Source organism: Schistocerca piceifrons, chromosome 2, assembly GCF_021461385.2.
Source record: "Schistocerca piceifrons isolate TAMUIC-IGC-003096 chromosome 2, iqSchPice1.1, whole genome shotgun sequence".
In the NCBI taxonomy this organism is placed as follows: domain Eukaryota; kingdom Metazoa; phylum Arthropoda; class Insecta; order Orthoptera; family Acrididae; genus Schistocerca; species Schistocerca piceifrons.
In genome coordinates, this window is record NC_060139.1 from 399,132,963 (window position 1) to 399,158,063 (window position 25,101).

Sequence of the window (25,101 nt, forward strand, 5' to 3'; positions counted from 1 at the left end):
GCATGTACAGACATCTGCACCGATGTCTGCGCAGACAGATCGTTGCGTGTGGACCGGGCTTTAGCTATAAATTGTGTCGTTGTAATATATGCAGGACAATCTCTACCTGAAGACAAATGTTACTTTGCTGCGTTTTTGTGTACCAATATTATTTAAATTGTGATGCTGAAAGTTTACATGCTGGAAGTCAATGAAATAAAAGAGAATGTAAAAATGTAGCTTTTCGAACCGTTTCCAGAGACTATATACTAAAGATTCCTATGAGAACTTGAGACTCTGAGATAATCTTTGTGTTTGTTTGTTTCACGAATAATCGTGGCTATGTTGTGTGTTGATCAAGGTGAGGAGTGTTGTATTGCGAAGTTTGACCAAGCTGTGGAAGGAATGACAGTTGTATGTTGTTGATTTGATATTTTCCATCCGTTCAACGCTGTGTAACCGATTGTTGTTTTTTTCGATTGAGCTTGAAAATGTCTGCTGTAAACACAGAAGAAAAACTTAGATTGGTTTTACATGGTCTATTGAACTCTGACTGCAAGTTAGTCGACGACACATACTTAGAAAAACTCCTCAGCCACATTCCTGCGATCGTCGGTAGTTCAGGTAAATATACATTAGTTAGTAACGCTGATTACGTGATTATATGCCGTAGGCTACTTGTGAAAAAGTGTAGCCTAGTACGAGTTGGATATGCTAGAAAAAACTTGGGAACAGCGTGTGTAGGTAGCTTCTGTTTTTTGAGCTGATAATGCGCTCAGGTGATTGAAATGGTAAGAATAAGATTGATGGACGAAAGGGATAGGTTGCCATACATTCCTTAGAAGTATTTGCTGCTGTGTGATAAATGTCGTACGGCATCTGCTTATGCTGCGACACAGCCGTTTCCTGCTTGTATCTCTCGATATGTCCTCAAACCGTTAACATTAGTCAAAGAGTTCAATTACGAATGTAATCAATGGATTATAGATTGAGTGACATTGAAATATATGTTCAAATAATTAATTATCTATTGTTATGCACTTTTGAATATAGAAACAAGATGCGAGGTTATGATAAAAGAGCATCAGTCTTGATACTCTGTTGACACAGGAAACAAACTTGTTAAGAGTGTTGTAGCAGTATACTCAACAGAATTTTGAATTATAAAGATCACCGAAAAATTGTAAGCTGACAAAATTGGAAAACATCACACAGCAGACTAAGATTTACTGGATGAAATAGTATGACTCACAATTTTACCCCAAACTTCCAGTGACACCACTTTATTAACCTTGCATCAGAGTGAATACATTGAGTTGGTGTATTTGCATTTGTATCATCTACAGAGATAAACAGATGAACAACATCAGAAATGATTTGTCTAAAGACCGACACACACACGCACACACACAGTGGAAACTGTGCACTTGTTATAAGATAAAAAACAGGCTATATTGTGCAGTGAGTGGTAGCCTGTTTCTGTAGGCTATCATATTCCCTTTGATTGTAAAACACTTCAATTCAATTATAAATGTTCTAAATCTTCAGTAAAATCCCTATTGTCACCTAATTTATTGATGTATTCTGACGTTGTATTATGAAGTATGACGCCATTGTGGCTCACCTGTCTTTCTAAGTACAAGTTCTTGCTTGCATTACATGGAGGGAGCCAAAGTTGCTTGTGTTGCAGGATCAGATTTCTGCTCTCTGTGCAACCAACGTCTGAAAACACTGTAGTTCAGGAACTGCCTGAATCAAATTGGCTGACAACATAAAATAAGCCATGGATGGTTATTTATTATGTATTGTGACTTTTAGGCTGAAGGTCATCACCTATCTCTCAATCTTTTGGAGTTTTACAGCATAAGGTTGCATTTATCAAAACATTTCATAATTTGTTTCAAAACTACAGTATGATTTTGGTGAAGGACATTTGGTGTAATAGTTGATAATGGTCGATGACTTGGGACTAATTGTTGTATGAAATAGATTTGCTTGCTTGTATACAGTTTACAATTAAACAAAAACCTTGTGATTGATGTCCCCTACTGTTATTCCTTCACATTACCATAAGGGTTATATCAAATGTTCGCTGAAAATGGCTTGGAAATGATCCAGTTGTGAAGTGTCAGTTTTGACACTGCTTGATTTCTGCAACTCTTTTGAAACTGTTGATTTCAGTGTATTAATAATGGAAATGAAACAGCTGTATTTCTGTAACAGTACAGTATTTTCATTCAATATTTATCTCCAAAATATGTGTCAGTGAGTCATACGTGGGTAAAAGAGGTTATTATGGAAACATGTGCATTATGGAGTCACACAGGTTTCAATCTTAGAGCCGTTGTTGTTGTTGTTGTTCCTCCCCTCCCACTGTACATCAGTGATATTTACCTGTGCAATATTCTTGTAATTTTCACATACAGGTTAACAACTTCCAGTTGTATCTAGGTGTCAGACCTAAGATCATCACTGTTGGCATATCAGGTGCAAAAGGCAATCTTTGTTCAGTATCACGATCAGCTTGAATTCTTTGTCTTAAACTAAACCAAAGGAAGTCACAGGTTATCCTCATACCACATTGAAAGTTGCTGAAGCATACATTTTACTGGAACAGTTCCTCCTATACTCCTTGATGGGAATCAATTATCCTATCATAAAACAATAAAACATCCCACTATGCCATGTGGGAGCATGTGCACTGGCAAGAACAAACTGTACAGCATACAGAATGTCTCTGTTGTCTACACGCATCAAAATTTTAGAAATATAATTTCTCCTCAAGTAAAATAAAAATTAGTCAAACCTTTAGTCTTTCAAATCTGTACTGCAGTGATGCCATCCAGCACACCACATATAGTGAAAAATCCAGATGACTCGAGCTATCTGCGAATGCTTTGTTAGATATGTGCATAACAGGTGGTTGTTTGAACATGTCCGTCCTTCGTATTCATAGTAAAGGCTGATGTTACCAAATGGGCAACATGATTTTCACATCTCTGTTTTTTTCATTGGGTTTTTGCCAACCCACAATCAAATTGTCACCTTTAAATCTAATCCAGGTCTTTGGCCGTGTTGAAGAGCAGTCTGTCAACAAAACTAAGTTTTTTTTTTTTTTTTTGGGGGGGGGGGGGTGTCCAATATGTACATTTAACCCCTTCACCATTCTATAAATGCACCACAAAATCAGAGGGTCACCCGAAGTTTGCAGTGGTGCCTGTTGCTTTGACTTGTGATGTAACTGTTTTCCGTGGCATTATGGTGGCAAGGCTTGTTTGAAATAGATCATGTTTGCAGAGGGCTTATATGTGTAAGCAGTGGCACTCCCTAGTGTTGGATCTTTATGTTTCTAAATTGTTTATGAGTGATGTTAGTGATTCTTCGGACCTCTTGATTGCTGTTTGTGAGAACAGTATTGTAAGAGCTTTCTTTTGGCAGTTAGTCAGTTATTTTGATGTTGGCAATTGTGGACAGTTTTCAGGTTTGAAGTTACTGATTAGTGTAGTGCATTGTTTATGGTTGGAGATTTGATTTTATATTCAAAGGCATTACAGGCATTGGCTACAAGTGGTCACTGATATAAATAAATGGGTAAAGATGAAAATTTGTGCCAGACCAAGATTCGAACCTGGGTCTTCTGCTTACTAGGCAGGTGCTCTGTTCACTAAGCCATTTGGACATATTGGTCATTGCAACTGCATGGAATACCCTAGCACACCTCTCATCTGACCTGAATTCTCAACTTATCCACACACTACGAATGTAGTGCCTCTTGCCCATTATCCTCATTACTCACGGCACTTTGCCAATTCCCATAAGAGTTCGAGCCTAGTGTGCATCCTTACCGAAGAGATCATTGGCAGTTCTCACCTTAATATATATAATGAAGATAATGTGCAAGGGGCTCTACTTTTGTAGTGTTTGGTTAAGTTGAGAATTTGCATCTGATAGAAGGCATGCTAGTATATCCCGTGCAGTTGTGATGACCATGTTCGGGTGGCTTAGTGGTCAGAGCATCTGCCTAGTAAGCAGGAGACCCAGGTTGGAATCCTGATCCAGCACAAATTTTCAACTTTCCTGATTGATTTATATCAATGCTCCACTGCAGCACATCTGTAATTCCTTTGTGTTTGACTTGTAGTGGCTGCTGGATCAAAATGGCGTCTGTTCTTTTGGACATGTCTGAAAGAACAGACACCACCTGTACTTAATTTTGTTTTTTATTAGTTATGGGTATGACAAAGTAGTTCATGATTAGCTTGCTGGATGCCACAGTGGGGGGATGACATGTTGACCACAATTTAGTTCCTGCAGTTGTTTGGTTTAACACTAGAACTATGGCTGGGTCACTAGTGACCTGTTCCTTAATTCTTTTGTTGGTCACTGTGTTGCATTATTGCCCAGACTGATGAAATTCTGAGACTTTGAGGGGAACCTTAAAACAGACCAAGACCCAGATTCACTTAGAACTGCAGACTGGTCAGTTCTGACCCCTCTGCTGCAGCCATTATAGTAATCTCATATTTTGTATCGCTTCACTTTTTTTTTATAGCTATTGTGTTTGTCCAACAATCTCAAAACTCACTTTTATGCCACTACCAGATGACTCTGCAATTTCCTAGTAGTGGAGGGAAGAGAGATCAGGATGAAACATGTTCAAATGTGTGCACAAGTATAATGCAGCCAGTGCTTTGTTCCATGAAATACAGCGTTAGTAGTGCATTCTGTCTGGATAAATAGTGTCTGCAACATACGCATTTGTTATGGCCAAATATCTAAGAACAGAAGAGGACATTGTAAATGCTATTAAATGGGTTGACTCATGAATCTGAGATGAGCTGCTGGAGTTTTCACTAGAGGAAGAATTGCCATAACCTGTAGTTTCAGATTCTTCACCAAAAGATGATTGTACATCCCATGATGATTTACTGAATACTGATCAAGAAGGTGTGGGAATAAGAGGCAATCAGAGTTGAATAGAATGATGTGCAGACACTTGGGTGAAGTATTCCACAGCTTATTGCCATGAACATAAACTGAACATACACAAGAAACACTCGAGCAGTTCAAGAGACAGATGAGTATTGGTGATCAGTGGTTGTGAACTAAATCTACAGATAAACCATATCTGTAGGTTCTGCAGTTGATAAGTTGGCCGTTGTCGATACTGGCAGCCAATGTCGCCACAGAGGCCCCCCCCCCCCCCCTGCCCTTCCAGTATGGAGCACCGTGTAGGGGGCAGGGAGGAGATGGTTTACACCCGTTCATAGTCCAATAGAAACGGTGCAGGGTGGAGGGAACTTCCATACCAGGAACAGGGAGTGTCATCATCAGCAGTGTTTGTGATGTGTGGAATCGTCTCCAGTCCTGGTTTCACAGTTGTGTGGGGGTGGAGAACCACATCGGAATGTTGAGGGTGCGGGAGGCTGAGCTATGAGGTTTGGAGAGGTTTATGTTCTCCTCTGCTGTTAACACCCAGGCTGGTGTAAGCTGGAGGCTGATACAGTTGTGTGTCTGTCATTCTGCAGCATTGAGAATGTTTTCTCCCTCCCATCGGAATACTTTGTACGGGCCAATACACAATTGCTGGAGTTTGGCATGGACTGTGTCGTCATGTGGCATTAGTGAGAACACTCCCTTAGCCCCTTGTGGACAAAGGTTGGTTGTAACTCATGGGTGTTGCGGCAGGAGTGTGAGGGAATTGTTGACATGGCATCAGATCTTCTGAACTAATGCGGGTAGCTCTGCAATTATAATTGGTGGGAAAGAGAAAGTCTGCTGGGAGAGTAAGGCAGTCGCTGCACAACACCTCTGCAAGTGATGACTTGAGGTCATCCTTGTGTGGTTCCCGGGTTTCTAGCAGAACCCGTGGTAGAGCGTCTGTCCATTGCGTGTTGTGGTACATTAAGGAGGCCTTCAAAATCCGGTGCCATCTTTCCACTAACCTTTTGCTCTGAGGGTGGTAGGCCATTGTATGGAATCATTGCATGCCACATAGTTTGCATAACTCAGTGAAGAGGGTGGATTCAAATTGTTGGCTCTGGTCGGTTGTGGTGGATAGGGAGCAACCAAAACGAAAAATCCAACTGTTAGTGAAGGCCCATGTCATTGACTTGGCTGTTACGGCATGTAAGGGGATTGCTTCTACCCAGTGGGTCATGCAATCGATAGCCGATAAGATGTGTTATAGCCTTTGGACTTGGATAGGGGGCTGATTAAGTCTAAGTCTACGTGCTGGAAGCATCCTTTAGTTAATGTGAAGGTGCCATGTGGGGGAACGAGGGGGATGCGTACCATCTGGTTGTGCTGCACTTGCACAGAACATATGCCCTCGTCCATTTCCTGCAGTCAGCTTGAACCCCCGACAAAACAAAATGTTCTGGGCCTCATCATGTGGTGAACCATGGTGTGTGACAGGTTATGAAGACTGCCAAAACTTGATTTTGTGAATGGGATGGTGGTCAGTGGGGACTGTATTCTCAGCAATGTGCCACACCGAACTTTGACATAAGAGTTGGGGAGCTTAATTTGATCGAGTTTTAGGTCTCTGTTGCAGTTATCTAAGCCTTCACGTAAGAGTTCGTCATGTTCTTGTGCATTTGTTAGGTCCTCTTAGTTAATTAAGGCACTGATGGTGTGGATACAGGACATATAGTCTGCCACCTTGTCCCCCCCCCCCCCCCCCCCCTCCCCCATGCTGCTCTATGTCTGTCAAGAGCTGAGCTATCAGGTTAAGGTGTACCAAGGGGCGGTGGTTGGTGAAAAGTGTGAGAGGGCGGCCCTCGATGTCCTCTCTGAAATATTTTACTGCCTCATAGAGGACGAGTAGTTCACCATCATATGTGGTCAACAACTTCTGCGATATCTGTGGTTTGTGTGAGAAGAATTGCAAGAGTTGGTGTACCATTAACTGTCTGCTGTAGGATTGCCCCAATGGTGCTGTAGCTAGCGTCAGTAGTGATTGACAGGTGGGCCATTGGTGAGGGGTGGGCCAGGGTCATGACCCCTTGTAGTGACTGCCTCAAAAGCCTTTGAACATGGAACAGTTCAGTTGCCTTTGGTGTTGGTTCTGGAAAGGGTATTGTTGAGGGATGCCTGGATTTTGACTGCCTGCAGAATGTGGCACCAGTAGAAATTGATGCAAATGGCGTTGTTCGGTGTTGATGACTACATCTAGCTGTTCTGTGCCTTGAAAAACCTGTTTATGTGTTCTTTGTGCTCTTGGGGTCTAGCAGAGTATATCGGTATGTCATCCAGATAAGGGAAACAGAATGGGAATTTGCATAGGGCAAAGTCGATGAATCACTGCCATGTTTGAGCCACATGTTATAGTCCAAATGGCATGAATATGTATTCAAATAACCCAAAGGGAGTGGTAATTGCAGTTTTAGCAATGTCTTCAATCACCATTGGTATTTGCTAATATGCCTTTCAGTGGTCAGTGATGCTGAAGATCGTGGCATCCGATAAAGTATGAGCAAAGTCCTGGATGTTGGATAGCGGGTAATGATCCGAAATTGTCCGATTATTGAGGATTCTGTAGTCCCTGCATATTTGAAAAGTACCATCTTTTTTGCAGGCCATAGGTAGGGGTGAAGCCCAAGGGCTGTTTGAAGGGCAGATAGTGACCAAGTTAGGCAACCTGTTTAAAGTGGCTTTGGCAATGTGCCATTTCTCAGGAGAGAGGCGGTGCACTTTTCAAGAGATGGACAGTCCTCCTATTATGATTCTGTCCACTGTGCCATTAGTAATGCCATAGCAGGGGGAGATCAGTGCCCAGTCACCTGTTTGACTGGCACTGACCTGTTCATTCATAATGTTTCTCGAAGGTGGTTATTTGCTGTTGGTAAGAGGCGACATGTGCGAAGTCTCAAGCAGATTACTGCAATGTTAGTTGGTTTCCACTGCTTGTTTGTGGCAGTGGCGTGTGTGCATGTCACCGGTAGTGTCTGTGGAGCTCAGGTGGAGCAGCATCAGGGTCAATGATTCATCAGTGTTATGGTATTAGTTGTCATTGCAGGAACTGGCAGAGAATTTCTGCGTTCTGGTGTGGAGGTCCTCCACCTGATGCTGTAAGTCTGCCAGGTTCATATCCTCAGATGTTAGTTGTTCTGCAGCAGTGGTATGTGAGGACTGAAGAGTCCTTAGTTGTAACTCTGCTTCCGCTAGCTGATTTTGATGCCCGTGCAGTAGCCTCTGAAAGGATGAGTTTGCCTCCTGTAGCATTCTTTCCTTGAGTCAGTTTACTGTTGGTTGATTGTTTTCACTTGATCCTCGATGGAAGATCGTAGCAGTTGGAGCCTGCATAATGCTGAAAGTTAGGTATCTTTGTGTTGTGATGGGGCTGGGGCCAGTGGTCGAGCAGTTGTACCATGGATGGTGACATTACTTGGTGTGCAGACAGTACTCCTCATAAATCCGGGCAGAAATGGAGTTGTCATAGGAAATCAACACCAATCAGTGGTTAGTTGACATCGGTGTGAAGAAGTGTCCATGTGAAGTGTTGGCTGCTGCCAAGGGCAATGTTGTAGGTGATGGTTCCATAAGTGTCAATAATTGACTGTTTGCTACTAATAGCTTAGGAGCAGAGCCGGAGGCTTGAGGGAGTAGAGTGTAAATCAGGATTGTACCGATTTCCAACCCAGAGTCCATCAAAAAGTACTGTTTGGTATGATGATCTTGTACATAGAGCCTGGAGTCGCTGCTGACTTATGGGTGAAACAAACTGGTTTGGTTCACTGGGTGTGATGTGTGGCGAACTTTGTTGATGATGTGTCTCTGATGTCTAGCTAAGGTCGTGGGAGGTGTTTGGGCATTGGGCAGGGAACACTTGCATCCAGTATTGCTGAAGCGGGAGGGAAACGATCACCATTGCATGGTCTGTCATTCATTGTCCGTATCCTGTGATGCAAGTGGTGCCATGCCATCGGTAGTTGTCAGCTTTGGGAGAGTGTGGTGCAGCCAACTGGGGTTGATGACTGGCTGTGGTGGTGTTGTGTGCCTTCGGGAAAGTTCGGTAGCAGTCGCTCATGGCCCGCTATGTAGGGAGGTAAGATGACTGCCACTGTTCTGTGCGGGACATGTCGGAGGACCTTGGGTGAGGGGGTAAGTTTCGTTCGCAAGCCTTCTGCCAACTCGGTGTGCAACATGGCTGCCTGCAATTTGTACTGCCAGTGGCTGCTGGGTAGTGTGGGTGGCCATTTTGCAAAGTGTATGTGCGATCTGCTAATTTATGGTCCAGTAGGAGTCCTTCATTGTATATTAGTGCAGCTTGGATTTTGCGTGGCTATTCACTCGACAATGTGGCCCACAGTGAAATGTCAGGCATTAGTGAGGGATCCACTATGGTCTGTAAAAGACTTTGAAGGAGGACTTCTGCTAATTGTTCTGCTTGGATGGCTTGAAGTACTTGTTGTTCAGGGGTCTCACATAGTCTCAGGAGCAATGCTATTTTGGCTGTCTCGACTTGTTAAATTTAGATGGAAAAAATGAAATGTCGTGTGACGAGTGCCTCCTGTCAGGTAGACCGCTCGCCTGGTGCAAGTCTTTCGATTTGACGCCACTTCGGCGACTTGTGCGTCGATGGGGATGAAATGATGATGATTAGGACAACACAACACCCAGTCCCTGAGCAGAGAAAATCTCCGCCCCAGCCGGGAATCGAACCCGGGCCCTTTGGATTGACAGTCTGTCGCGCTGACCACTCAGCTACCGGGGGCGGACAAGTTAGATGGAGACAGTATGTTATTGCTGATCATGGTCATATGTTTGACTAAGTGACACAATAAAGTCACGTGTTGCGGTGCGTCATCAAACATGTTGTGTGTGGTGAATATTGATTCGACAATAACAAGCCAAATATGACGTTGATCTACTACAAATGCAGGCATCTTAGGTGGTGTACACGGCACTGTTATTTGATTAGATCTGGGGATGGCAGTGTGTAGAACCCCATTGCTTGTACATGGTGCGATAGGTAGACCAGGAATGTTTTGGTGTGGCTTGGCTGGCCGTTCCACTGCTGGGTAGGAACTGGTTCATCGCCTGAGAGCCCAATGCGGTAGCACAAGTCTCGGTAGGGGGGAAGGCTGAACAATTGTCATTGAGTGTGAACACTGGCATCCCATAGGATGGTAATGTGGATTACATGTGTTGGGTCCAGAAGATGTTCTGTAGGAAGTGGGTTGATCTGCTTTGTTGTGGTGTGAGGTGGCAGCTGGCGCCATGTAAGGATGAGGATTTCGAGTGCACACATGGGAGAGTGGAAGAAGTCGCTTTCACTCACACTTTCTTGTATGTCGTGTCCCAGGTTTCTCGTACCATGTAGTCCGTGTAGAACACTGTTGAGGTCAATGAAAAATCTGAAAAGTCCCTTTTGGTCGCTGGTATCCATTGTCTGGGTGGTGGTTTGCGTATCCCTTAAGTATATGGTGGATGTGCTTTGGTCTGGAATCACCAGTGTGGAAATAGCAGGTGTCCAGGGAGGAGAATGATACACAGACACCTTGATGAAGAATTCCACACTTTATTGCCATGAACATAAGCTGAACATACACAAGAAACAGTCATGTGGTACACACAATTTGAGAGACAAACAGGAACTGGCAATCAGAGATTGTGAACTTAAGCTACGGGTAGACCCTGTCCATAGTTGCTGCAGTTGATAAGATGATCGGCGTTGATAATGATGCTCGATGTCACCACAAAGGCATGGATATTTATATGTGTATTTCATAACTGTTGATGTATGTGCGGCATAGACACACTTTTCAATTGCAGCAATTGAGGAATGTTTTTTCTAAACCTAATAAATGCAATAAAGTAAATTTTTGAGCAAATGCATTTTTTAAATATTATACTGAAATGATAATGACATAATGAGATAATTTTGTAGACCCAATTCCAGTTGTGTGTTTGACTTCTCAAAAATTTTCATTGTTTATTTCGGGATAGAGGGACAAAATTTCCAAGTTTTTTTCAAACATCCATAAATGCAAAGATGGAAGTTAAAAGCTTAAATCAAACACTGGAAAATCCAGGATGGAATGTAACAGTATTATGAGAAGGAAAGTTGCAACTCACCATATAGTGGAGATGCCGAGTTGCAGATAGTCATAACAAAAAGACTCTCACAGTTACAGCTTTCGGCCGTTAAGGCCTTCGTCAACAATAGATGGACACGTGAGCGCACACGCGCCCACACACACACACACACACACACACACACACACACACACACACACACACACACAAATATGCAACTCACACACACAACTGCAGACTTAGGCAGCTGAAACCTCTGAGACTGCGGTCGTGTGCGCGAGTTGCATTTGCATGAGTTTCCGAGAAACTCCAATAGAGCAAAGACTACTTCGTTGCATCCTTTCAGTCTTTCTGTTTCAAGCTGAATATAAAAACCAGTCCTTTCTTTTGTCTGAGCTCGGGAATGAATCATAATGCACAAATTAAATAGAATACTACATGAACGGATCGCTTTAGTACTACCTGAGCCTCTTATACGTCAAAACATACTGTAATCACATTTGAATATTCCTCCATTGTTCTTAGAAAATTTTGGCACTTATTTTGTGCAACCAAGGGTTTCATATTAATTGATTATTTTTCTCCAAATCTCATTCCTTTTGAAAGTCAGTCGCTGGACTTACCTGATGTTGCTCGAAATGTCATGGCACATACAGGTACTATTTGGCCATCTTTTTTCTTTCTGATGTACTTTATAGAAGTAGTATTCTACTTCTTTCTTGATACTCCTTCTCTCTGACAAAGCTATCTCAAACTGAGTAATAATCAGGTGTTAATGTTGTTGTGTAAACCACTTATGTCTGTTGTTAGTTCTGATGGCAAGTGCCTGTCTGCAGTTATGTTCTTTCCTTTTTTGAAGAAAACTCTCTCACATTATCATTGAAAATGTCCTGCATTATTGTTCTCCCTTCAGGTCTCTCAGAAGCAAAGCACAGTTTACCTTTGTTGACTTTTGTTTTAACTGGCTGAGAGCCAATATCGAGTTTTGCAAAAACTTGTAATTTTCAACATCCTATAACAACAAATATCAGCTTTTGACAACACCGTTTCAATGGGTCATGCATAGCAACAAGCTCGATTTGTAGCTACAAAAATCCACTAAATCTTGAAAAAAATGAACATTCATCGACTTTTGAAAGAATGCTTCTCAATTATGTTTACATTTTTGTACAACTTACTTGAATAAGAGAAGAAATGTTACATGTGACAATTTTTTTACATCCTTGGCTGTTTCGGAAACCTTGAAAGCAAATGCTACAAGTATTGTGGGAACCATAAATAGATCTCGCATGGACATACATCTTTGTTAAGAAGACAAATACGAGTTATACAGAACAGTATTGTTGAAGAAGAATGATACAACACTGACTGTCAGAAAAAGAGCAGCAAGAACGTCCTGATTCAGCGCTATGCATCCTTATTGAAACTTGAGGCTGTTTTGAAAAGATGCCTGAGTATTGTACAATACTCTAAACAAGAAAAAGTTGAAATCTAGGGACTTCATTCTCTAGCTGAGGGAAGCTACTTTCTTTTTGTCAATTTTGTAATAAAATTTGCAGCACTTCAAAGAATAGATTAATCAGTAGCCACAATAACCTACTGACACAGGGTAATGTAAGGAAAGATGGCTGGGTCATAAGTGACCCAGCTGCCATTCTAGGTATGACCAAATATCACTGGTTCTGATGTAAATTTCTGAGTATATGGAGTGTTCTATATGTGAAGAAGGTATAAGATTGACCAAAGTTGTTGTATCTGAGACCAGTATATGCGGTGGTGTTGGTGGGACAATGTAAGGCGCTCTATCAGAGGAAAAGTGAGGAGGAGGTGGGGGGAGGGTCGGCAGCTTATTGTATGAGTAGTTTAGGCTGACCATTCGAGAGACTGAATTGATGACGTATCCTTACTATCAGGTCATCCTACATCAAGTGGACTAGCTTTAGAAATGGTTACTACTCATCCATTTCTGAATCAAATTGAAATTTTATGGGAGTATTCAACAATGTCTTCGATGGATATGTACAGAGTTTCAGCTCAATGTCTCCGTCAGTTCAATTTCTCTAGTCCCTCTTAGTGTCGTGTGCCAACTTTGCACCACCTACAAGTTCCAAATTTTGATAACTTTTATGTATATATCTTTGACTTATAATCCGTTGCTTTTGTATACTTAAACAACTTGTTTAGGCTGAGAAAGAATATATTACTGATTAGATTTTTAAACGCGTTTGGTGACAGCAGTACTTATTCAAAAATAGCATAAAATTCGTTGTACAACTTCGAGAACCCTTCTTTAATCAACCATAAAGCATAATTTTGATGATTCAGTCAAGAATTGATAATATGACACATAGCTGTCCTGTCTTCTAGTGGTTTTTGTACAGTGGTCTCTGTCCTCTATCAAAATATATACATCTGCAAATTTGATGAAAATGGCTTAGTGCCAAATTTTGGATAGTTTTGAGAGTTATATCTCAACTGTGTGTTCTTTAATATTTTTTATCTTGATATCTCTGAAAAGCATTCTTTACGCTTCAGAAGCTAGACCTATGTAGTTTAATTTTTGACCCACGCCTGCTTATGGCTGAGAAACATCACTCAATGTTATTACTTTTCCTACGCAGCATTTAAATGCTTGAATGTGACAGTAATGAATAAACAGAAAGACAAAACAGTGGAAACTGCTTTTATGTCAATATAAATATAGCTGTAGTTGTGTGCAAATCAAATTCAAGCAAGAAGCAGCAATATAACAAATGAAAATCCAAAAATTTAGAACTTTAAAGACACTGCACATCTGGAATAATACTTTTTCTACTCAGACTGAATAAATTTCCTGTACTGTCTTGTTCAGATTCTGAGTAAATATATTCCGTTCCTGGTGTTATTGATGGGATGGTGCTTTTATGATTTTAATTACATATTGCTCTGGAATCCAGCAATTATCTTTAGTAGATGCCCAGTGGAAGGAATGTACAGAGCCACGGAGACTTGAAGCTGACTAAGGTACCTTTTTTGTGTAATGAAACTTCACATACATTGCCCAGCCACCAAGCATTGTCACACAGACAGGCAACATAATGCCCAGGTTGTAATGTTGTAGCTGAAACAGCTGGAATGTTTTCATCTGCTTTAAGCATGAATGCTACATCACCACTGGACATTCTGCTTACTCTGATTTTGCTTAAACTATTTGGCTTGAAATTGTGGTTTCATCTTGTCCCAGCAATTGTGTGGTCTTTGGGAAAGCTACTTTCCTGATCAAAGTGGTTATCTAAAGGCCTCTGCAAACTAGCATGAGCTGCCAGTCATCTGGCTGTTCCTCCAGTTGCACCACAGGGAGATTTCCTGTGGCGGATTATGAAAAAATTCCTTTCAGCAGGAATATCAAAGTCCTTTTCATGTAGATGTAAATTGATAAAATTCTTGTATTGGGCAGCAGATTCATTATTGAAGTAGCGAGTGTGCCTGATTTCTTCTATTGTTATCCGGAAATATTTAATCAGCCTCATTATGAATGCATGAACTGCAGTAGCATCATGACCAAATCAGTCATTAATAATATGGGCACTGATATTCTGTAGCTCTTTACCACCAAAGTAAACCATGAAGGGATGTAATGTGGCTTGGCTCTTCTCTGACTAAACCCCTTGAACAACATCTTTAATGGCAAATAAATAGTTCTCACCAAAATCTATAAAAATGATCACTTCACCATCTGCAAGATTTTCTTTCAAGTTCCTCAGACATGAACTTCGATGTTTTGAAACGAAGTGGTGGCTCGTAAGACCTTGAATTTTTGGAAACAATTCCTCTTATAATATTTTGTTCAATTGCATGACAAGTCTCTAGTATATCCCTGTTAGTATGAACCCACTGTTTGTATTCCATCATTTCCGCTGGATCATATCCTCTGAATACATCTTCCAGGTCAGGTTTGCCAGGACATTGTTCACAATGTTAAAGCATGCAGTCTTTTGATTCCAAGCAGCACACAGTTTTTTTCGTTTAGTTCCTTGTAATCATCATCATCGGTAGATGTTTCAGCCAACATCATTTGGCATTTTGATGTATTACCCATACACAGATTGTGTACCAACAATGCTAGCTGTAAGATACCACTTTGTTCTCAGTTCACAAATTTTTCAGAAGTTGAATTCGCTGTTATATTGCTTGCAATAGGCTGTGAACGTTTCTTTCAAGTTACAAAGTAGAAGGCGTTTCTGCTTATGAACATTTTCACCATCCACTCTTACTGCTGTAATCGTTTTTGCCTGGGGCACAGCCGAGATTGTTCATCATCTTCCAGGAACCTCAGGACTTTATGTTTGATCTTATCACTGAGTCTTTTTCCCTCTAATTTTGCAATTACTGCCAAGGTGCCTGCCTCCATCTCTAGTTTCTTTGACTGTTTAACCATTCTCACAGAAACACTAAATTCTTTTGCTGCTTGTTCTATAATCCAGCTGCTAAGAGCCAAGGTCAAAATTTGAACTTTGTTAGAATGACTTGAATTATGCACTGTAATTTTTAATTCATTAATTAAAATGTCCATATCCTTACATTTCTGACATTGCTTCACGATTTGTGTTTCCACGACATCAGAGCACCTCACACCAGCAGCTTCTACTATAGCCTTGGTCATGGAATCTTGGTGATGAACCCCTTTTGCTAATTCGTTGAAGCTTTAAAGGCGATGGTCCAAGAGCAGTAACAAGCAATTCAGAGGCAGGAACTTGATCCACCTTGTAACAAAATGTAATTTAACCATTCAGTTTTTGGAAAGATGCTATATTTAATTAGAAGACACTTGTTGTTTGTGAAAGCAAATAAACTGTTCGTTGGGCTTAAAATAAGTGTGGGCATCCATCTGAAGCAATTTAACAAGCTCGTAAGTTTTAACAGTGGGAAGTTCAAATTTAGGTGAATATATTTGTTTATCAACAATTGTATTGCGTAAAAAAAATCATCAATACAGATTTAAGAAAGCTGATAGTTTATATATACAACATGGTTCGTAGAAGTAACTTATCTTCTACATATCTTACAAGTAATTTATTTGTCAAAATTACATAATTATCTGTTATATTAATTAAATTACATGCAGTGGGCTACAAACATTTTATTCATATTCACATTTATAATTTTTTTATATCTGTGAAGTTGTCTGTGTTATAGAAATATTTTTGTTCTTCTCAAGTGTGGTACGACTTTAGATTTATGTTTTTGCAGTTTTCTTGTCTCATATGGTAGCTTGTTGAAGACTATTTTGCCATCATCTAAGGAACCTTTTTTTTTTTTTTTTTTTTTTTTTTTTTTTTTTTTTTTTTTTTTTTTTACTTAATCTATTGAATGGAATCTCCTGAACTCCCAGTTCTAGTTCTATATGTAAATATCTGATCAAATTTCATACAGGTGAATATTATCTTTGGCATACATCAATACTTTGAGTCTGCAGAACCTGCAAACTGTAAATATTTTATACTGGGTTTATTTGAATCTACCAGTACTGGACGTCGGCTTTGACCCTTGTTGTAATGTTTTTGTCGCATGTGACAGTGAGTGGGTGCAAAGAGAAATACATTGCACAACAGAATTAAAGGATCATTTTTTCAAAACCCTTTGTTAAAGGTGCCTACAGCCTTCCCCTGTAATGGTGCAAAAGCGTGGTGACATGCAATGTCACCCTCTGGCTCGATGACGCTTCAGACAGCAAGGTGTCGACACTTTCAGAAAAAAGGGCAGAGCTCTGAAGTTCATGTATCATGTGAAGTGGTTTACGAGTGTCACATTGGCACCAATTTTCACCAAAATTCTGCCCAACTCCACCATTGAAGTGTGCATGATGGGAAGAAGATTGTAGTCCCTCTTGCACACCTTTCACTCCTCCTTTTGATGCCTCTATGATGTAGCTCAGAAGTGCATTGAAATCACATGGTTTTCTAATAGTGGCTGAGGAAAATGTTTCAGATACACAGAATCGAAATGAAAAGGCCTCAGAAGGTGGCATAATGGGCGTCAATGAAACCATCCCTTCCTCTTGGGCGTTGATTCCCACACATTTTGTATTCGAAAATGACAGTTTGCAATGTGAAGAGCAACAGGACAACCTTCAACACTGCAGATAACCCCCCGTCCCCAGACGATTCAACACTACTCTATGGACATCGCGAGATGCAACCAAAATGTGTTGAGAATTTTAAAACCATACCTTTACAGAGAAAACCTGCGAAGTAGCCGTAGGCAACTGCATGTTGGCAACCACTTGACATATCTACAATGACAGTTGTGTGCCTGCAGGTGCCTAGGACTACTTCGTAGATTTTCTCCGTTAAGGCAAATTTTTAAAATTCTCAATAATTGAGGGTGAATGCCATTGAGGCTACTGCCGAACTGGGGGGCTTTATAGGGACCCGTGCCATTGTATTCGTGTATGTGTCTATTTCACACCCCTCTTTTGTCACGCTACAGGAGGGCATGAAACAGAAGATCTGAAAAAGCATAAGCACCCGTTGCTGCTTCGGATCACATTCAAATTTCATTGAATGGTTTTGGATGGTCCCTAATGGTTCTACCCCGTATGACAGAACAAAAATTGTGGTCGTACTACATTCCAAAGGGTTCAGCTCACGTTCAGTGGGGTTGCACCTTCACATTGTGCTCAGAGTAGTGTTGAATCATGTGGTGTATCGTCCGATGGGTTTATGCATCCTGTTTTCACGTAAACAAACAGTGCCTAAGATGAACGAAGTGATGTGGCAGATAAAAATCTTAGGATTGACCGGGAATCAAACCTGAGATCCGTGAATTTGTGGTCTGGGACTCTTCCGCCAACCCAGATAGTTCGGCAGTTATAAAGCCATAAAGATGAAGATATCATAATTTAAGATAATTAATATCTTTTGATATATTAGAGGAGCAGAGCTAAGCAGTGCCACAAAGGAAGTTGCCCGTATGACATGGAATGTTGATCTGGTACCAAAAGTTAGGAATTGATATTTATTTTTGAGATATTAGTATTTTTCCTTATTTTACACATACTTTAAGTATAAATATTCTTAATGTTTCCAGGATTCATTCTGTGGCTAAGTCAAGTCCCCACAGTAACCTTTCTTCCAGAAATGCTAGTCCTGCAAGTTTTGCAGGAGAACTTCTTTGAAATTTGGAACGTAGGAGATGAGGTAGTGACACACGTAAAGCTGTGAGGATGTGTTGAGAGTCGTGCTCAGGTAGCTCAGTTAATAGGGCACTTGCCCACAAAAGGCAAAGGTCCTGGGTTCAAGTCCCAGTTTGTTATACAGTTTTAATCTTCTAGAAGGTTTTATAATCAATATTAATTAGAAATTAGAAAACTAATGCAGCATGATAAAGTAGAGGTAAAGTGAGTTGTTTGAGTTGATTGAGGTGCCACAAATAGCGCACTCAAACTGGTTCAATAAAACTGACATTAAGCTGCATCAAAAATCCCGATCCCAATTGTGATCACCCAAAATAGTACTTAAAAATAGTACCCACTTCCAGTAGCACTCGCCACATAAAAGCCAGTGACTTTCCCTTCCTAAACATAAGATAAAATAATTACTTTATGCTATTTATAAATGACCTGCCTTTGAAACTCCCTGGCTGATTGAAACTGTGTGCCAGACCAAGACTTGGCTTTCACTGGCAAGTGTTCTTCTGACTTAGCTACCCAAGCATGACTCACGGCTCATCTCACAGCTTTACTTCTGCCAGTACCTCATCTCCTACCTTCCAGCTTCGCAGAAGTTTCCCTGTGAAACTTGCAGGACTAGCATTCCTGAAGAAAGGACATAGGAAAGAGTGGGCTAGCCATGAATCTTGGAAACATTAACAATTTTTGCATATAAATGCAAAATTACTAATAACTCAAAACTAAATATCAATTCTTAACTTTTGGTACCATACCAGTAGTCTGTGTTACGTAATCATGCCCACTAGCCATGCAGAAGCAGTGCATCACCATGCTACAACACAGGGCATGATTTTAGGAAGTCATATCCTTGTCAAAGTATTAGTCAGCAAGTCTGTGACTTCCTGAAATCAGGCCCTGAAATGAAGTTCATTCTATGTGGCCTTTTTGTACACCACACCTAAAATAGCCCCCCCCCCCCTCTGCCTCCCCCCAACCTCTGCAATACACTGGTCAGACCTTATATTCCTTCTACATCTCTTTCCATAGCATTTGGCTCCTACCCCTGTGACTGCCCTCCTGCCCTCCCTGTGAGACTTGGCCTATGCACCCTCCTAACGCCACCTATCCCAGCCCTGTCACAAATACTATCAAAGAAAGAGCCACTTGTGAAACCAGCTGTTACATAAACACTTTTCAGCTTTCTAGAGTGGTATGACTACCACAAAGTTATCAGTTAGGACGATTGAGCATAGACAGAATGTGTACACGTACAACACACAATGTCCTTGTTACTGAGCATGCTGTACTATGTGACAGTTGTGACCTCAGTGCCTGTTTTGCCACATGTGCCATCTGGATTCTCTTCCCCCAGACACAGGTTTCGTAAAACTCCACTAGTGAGAAGCGACACTGCAACATGTCCTTGGTTCCCGCCACTCACCTTGCCTTAATTTATGTTAATTTCTTTGATGTCAGCATTTCTTCTCAGTTTTTTTTTCCACTCCATTTTAGTTTTCTGTATCTTTTATTTTCTGATCTGTCTATTTTTCCTGCTCCCCCACCTTACCTGCCTACCACATATATGACTTAGTTTTCTGCTCGTATTCACTCTTGCCTGATGTTTTGTCAGTAATCTCTGTTTGCTTATTACCCTATCTTCCACCTTTAAACTCTCAGGTTTTTAAATCTCGCCCAGTGCAGTCCCCAGCAATAAGTCTTTCTTTCTCATCCTGTCCGATAAGTCTTCCCTAATGGGGGTTCTGGGTGACTTTTCCATAACTCTCCCCATTGTCTAAACCTCGCCAGTCCGTTTCATCCCTCTTGCTTCATCCATCATCCTTCCCCTTCTGCTCTTCCGCCAGAAGGTGGAGTCACTGGCTCTGAAAGCTTGCACATTTCCTTCACTTCTTCGTGTTTTCTCCGGTTGCTCCTTGGTGAGTAGATTTTTTTATATCCAATTATATTATATTTTCAAAATTGGTTATTCTCATTGACATATTAGCTTTTGCTTGAGATTTGTTATATTTGAATGTTTTAGCTGTCTCACTATCCTGGTTGCTATTGTTTGTTTGAGATATTTCTTGAACACACAACATTTTAGGAATATGCTGTTGTGATCAGAAACACCATCTACAACTGCTCATCCATTACAAATGTTTGAGATGACATAATGTAAATAGACATAGTGCTCATTTGATTTATTGTTAAGGTAAGAAAAATTGAAACTTCCTGGCAGATTAAAACTGTGTGCCCGACTGAGACTCGAACTCGGGACCTTTGCCTTTCGCGGGCAAGTGCTCTACCATCTGGGATGAGATACTGGCAGACGTAAAGCTGTGAGGATCGGTCGTGAGTCATGCTTCAGTAGCTCAGATGATAGAGCACTTGCCCGCGAAAGGCAAAGGTCCCGAGTTTGAGTCTCGGTCGGGCACACAGTTTTAATCTGCCAGGAAGTTTCATATCAGCGCACACTCCGCTGCAGAGTGAAAATCTCATTCTGGTAAGAAAAATTGTTTAATTTTTGAGCATACGTCAGCAGAATTTTTTTCCACCACATCATTATTAATGTCAACAAAAATTTAGAAGAAACTTGTCACTTATTTCTAAGTAAGTAAGTAAATACCGCACTGGAATTGATTGGTGCATATTTTTGATAATGATCATTATGCTTAGTAATTTGCCCTTCACACCATTATTCATTGTGGAATAATTAGGAACATGGATGAAACTGATATATTAATGCCTTCCGCAGCACATTGTCAATTGATTTGATGCCTATAAATATGGAAATGGAGAAAGTATGATATCATGAATGAAACTAATTTTTAACCTTTTTCCATGACTGCTTAGATACTTTTGGATATGTGAAAAACACAGATTTGTGGATAGTGAATTCTCTTGATAGTTATTTTCATGTACACTCGCCACTCCCCCCACCCCATTTTATTAGTAGATGATAATTGTAGCTCATTGGCAGAGACTGCATTATATGCGTCATAAAAACCTTAAAATATGCGTGCAAATATACATGAAAAATGCTTAAATAATGCACGAAAAGTGTCGAAATATGCCAGATCAGATAATCAAAAAACATGATAGTTACTGTGTACATTGTATCTCAAAGTTGAACCTGTGCATATCAGTTATGAGCAAGAGTGCCGGCCACTTGAGAAGTCGGTGCATTTAGAATGCTGATATCATTTTCTGAGTACTTTCTGATAGAGGTTAGAAAGGGGGCCTTTCTGGGATTATTTTCTAAAAAATTGCAAAATGGGGATGCATACCGTGTTTCAAGAATTGTTCCTTCTTTGCAATTGTTGTCAGTAACAAGTGGATGCAGGTGCGATGCGAGTGTCTCAGCAAAACATTGCTATGTACAGAACTGCCTTTGGGATATATCGCACGCAGAGGGCCACGCTCAAAAACTCCGTAATATTTTATGTAAAAAACAACATACTATCATGAGTTTTTTAACAACATTTACTTTTAATTAATACTATTTGACTAAAGCATCATTTACAATTTATTTTACATTGTTCTATTATTGTATACATAAACAACCAAGTACTTTTCCAAATGATTGGTAGTAAAATTGTGTCTTCTATCATTCAAAACATTTTTATAAGAAGAAAAGGACCGTTCAACATCAACTGAAGTAACTGAGCAGTATTTGAATTTGGGTGCTATGTTCGCATTTATTGCTTCTGGTGAAAGTTCACTTGTCCCATTAATAAAACTATCAATCTGGCACAAGGGTTCAAAGCCTGGCTTATTGTTTAAAACATTTCAAACTTTTCTTTAAGTTTTCTTGGGAATACCTCTGACAATGAGGAATCCACTAGAATAATTTGATTTATTAACTGAATAGATTCATTCAGTACCAAACCTCGAATTTCAAGCTTTTTAATACTTGCAGGTGTATGGGAAAAATGAGTGCTATTACAGTAATGTCTTTTTTAATACCGGAATCATTAAAAGCTTCCTTGCACTGGCAAACTGCCAAAGCCTCTGCACTATTGAAGTCATTTACTACCCCTCTAATGGCCTCGAAATGTTCATTGTAAAACAATACAGCTTCGACCCACGTACCCCAGTGAGTTACCACTGGTTCGGGAGGTAAAGGCGTATTTGGCAGTTTTTCTTTGTAGGTCTTGATGCTAGCGGGAGCCTTTAGAAACACTTTCTTTGTGGACAAAATCAGTTTATTTACATTCACAAATGTGGAACATACTTCTTCAACAAGGTGGTGCACTCCATGAGCAAAGTACGTCACATGAATCAAATTGGGATAAAATACTCGGAGGGATTTTCCTGTTCATTCACAGATCTGGCGATAGTAGAATGATTTACTTTTTCCATTTCTTTGCAGGCCACTAAATAGGAAGAAGAAGGCTCTTCTTTTAAAGCACCAAGCATTGACTCTGTCTGCCTGTTCCTGTTCCTCTTCTGTAATGATTTTTCTAGGCAGTGGCCTCTCAATTAGAGATTGCATGCAGTTCTAGGTCGCGGTCAATCTGTGAATCTGAGACATCAAAACTAGATTGAGCTAGAGACCGCCCATCTAAATTTCTAAAATATTGTAAGCATATAGCGAAACTATGCATCGTCACTAGTTTTTAGTTAAAATATGCAATACCTGGTTAAAAAGAGCCAAATATGCAAGTACATATGCAACATGCAAATGCATATAATCCGGTCTCTACTCTTTAGATAATGGTTGCACCTGCCCCAATTTGTGTGACAGTTTCCTTTTCATACACTATTTGACTGACTTTTGTCTTTCCTTTATCTCAAATTTAATTTTTGCTTCTGCATTTGGTGCGTGTTATTGGAGATTTATATTTGTTATTTGTGCAGTTGTGCTTTCCCATGTACATACATACTTTCTGAAGTGGTACACATTTGTGGCTTTTATCTACGTCTAAGTACATTCTCTACAAGCCACCATATGGTTCAGTTCACAAATGGAAACGTGACCGTCTATATGCTTTCAGATGAGCCCTGATTTATCCTATCTGGTCTTCACAGTTTGCAGTCATCACACGAGATGCGTGATTGTAGCAGTGGGATTGGTGTGTAGTCTGTTGCAAATGCCAGCTCCCTGCTTTCCCAGAAGTATGTTACAAAAAGGATGTCTTCTCCCTCCAGGAATTGCTATTTTAGTTCATGGAGCATTTCTGTATTCTTTGTGTGTTGGTGGAACTTACTGGTAATAAATCTAGCAGCATGTTTGAAAATTGATTTGAGGTTTTCCTCTAATACCATTTAGTGGGGATCCCAAACATTGAAGTAGTACTCAAGTATGGGTTGCACAAGTGATCAGTGTGCGGTCTCCTTTATAGAGGAGCTACACTGTCCTACAATTCACTCAGTAAACATAAATGGTCCAGGAGTGCCTTATACATCACAAGTTGATACTCAGGTAGCTGACTGTGTGTGTGGTGCACAAAGCTTTTTTTTTAGATTAGACGACTCTCCATCCAGTCCAGATATAGTGATAGCTGTCCCAGAAGTATCAGTGTAAGGTTCAAAGAAATATCCCCTGCAGGTGAGAGTATTAAAATACTAATGATTAAATAAAGAACTCATAACAGTAAGATTAAAATATGACAGAAGACACCTAACAATAATAGGAACTTATGCAGCAGAGGATGGGAAAAAGGAAGAAGAAAAGCTTTGTTATGGAGAACTTCAGAAATGGCTAAATAAAACAGACAATTGGGACCATGTAATTTTAATGGTAGATTTAAATGCTAGAATTGGAAAAGTGCCAATTCCTATTTTAATAGGTGCTAATGGGGAAGATACTGTAAATCAGAATGGAGCAAACCTAAGGGAATTTGTAATGTTTAATGAATTGAAAGTAACGAACACCTTCTTTAAGAAGAAAGGACATTCACAAATTTACATGGTTTGCACAAGGTTACTGTTCATTAATAGATTAATTAATTATTAAGCAAATGTTAGCTCCAAGGATAATAGACACTCAAGTATATAGAGGTAAAAATATAACTATGAACTACTACCTTGTAAGACCAGAACTCCAGCTATGGTCAAGATGGAAAAAGCAGTCCATAAAAAGTAAAATTAAAGCTGGAAACAATTCAAACAAAAGATTTAAGGTACATCTATTGCAAGAAGAAAGCTTAAGAAATCAGTATTAGAATAGACTCACATAACTGCTCAATAAAATACAAACTAGTCAGTACATATGAAGAATAGTTTGATGTTAAAACACTGTAAAGCAGATAGCAAGTGAAGTGCTAGGTGAAAAATGTAGGACCAATTGAAATGAAAAGATACAAAAAGCCATTAACGACATACAGAAAGCTTATAATGAATGCTTACAGAAGAAATCACTAGAACTAAAGAGCAATACAGTTGGAAAGAAGTGAAGCAAAAGCAATAGTAAGATCAGCACATAGTACACTGTAGGACAAGTTTATAAGCAGAGGTGAACATAATATCCATGGAGACAAGAAATAACATTCAGGTTAATGAAACATCTCAACAGAGAAGAAAGAGATATGATAAATCTAAATGTAATACCAACATACGACTGACTTGCACATTATAAAGAACTATGGCACCATCCAGAAATCAAAGGAACAGATAAAGAAGAACACCTGCAAGGAATATGTAATATAGAAGTCATGGAACTGAAAACAATTTTTAAATCACTAGGACTAGATGGAATTAGTACTGAATTGATTAAATATGGAGGAATTCTCTTAGAGCATCTTAAGTTCCTGCTGCTAATAAGGTGAGTACACCATTCATTTGTTATACATTTTTATGAGCTTCAAACAGGGGTGACTTATTTTCAATTACCTGTGTAGTAACTAGTTTATTTTTGTAATTTTATGAGTGTTCGAGTGCTTACTGGGCACAACCTTTTATTTTAATAACAGTGTAACGTACAGTACCGC

At 40.0% G+C, this 25,101-nt stretch overlaps 1 protein-coding gene across 1 annotated transcript in view; it reads left to right on the forward strand.

Annotated features, from left to right (window-relative positions):
* Positions 1-271: 271 nt before the first annotated feature.
* Positions 272-25,101, forward strand: part of LOC124776482 — a 117,491-nt gene continuing 92,661 nt past the window's right edge. The window contains exon 1 of the mRNA XM_047251496.1: positions 272-603. Coding sequence (XP_047107452.1) covers positions 471-603 — 133 coding nt within the window. The 5' untranslated portion in view covers positions 272-470. The remainder of the gene's footprint in view (positions 604-25,101) is intronic.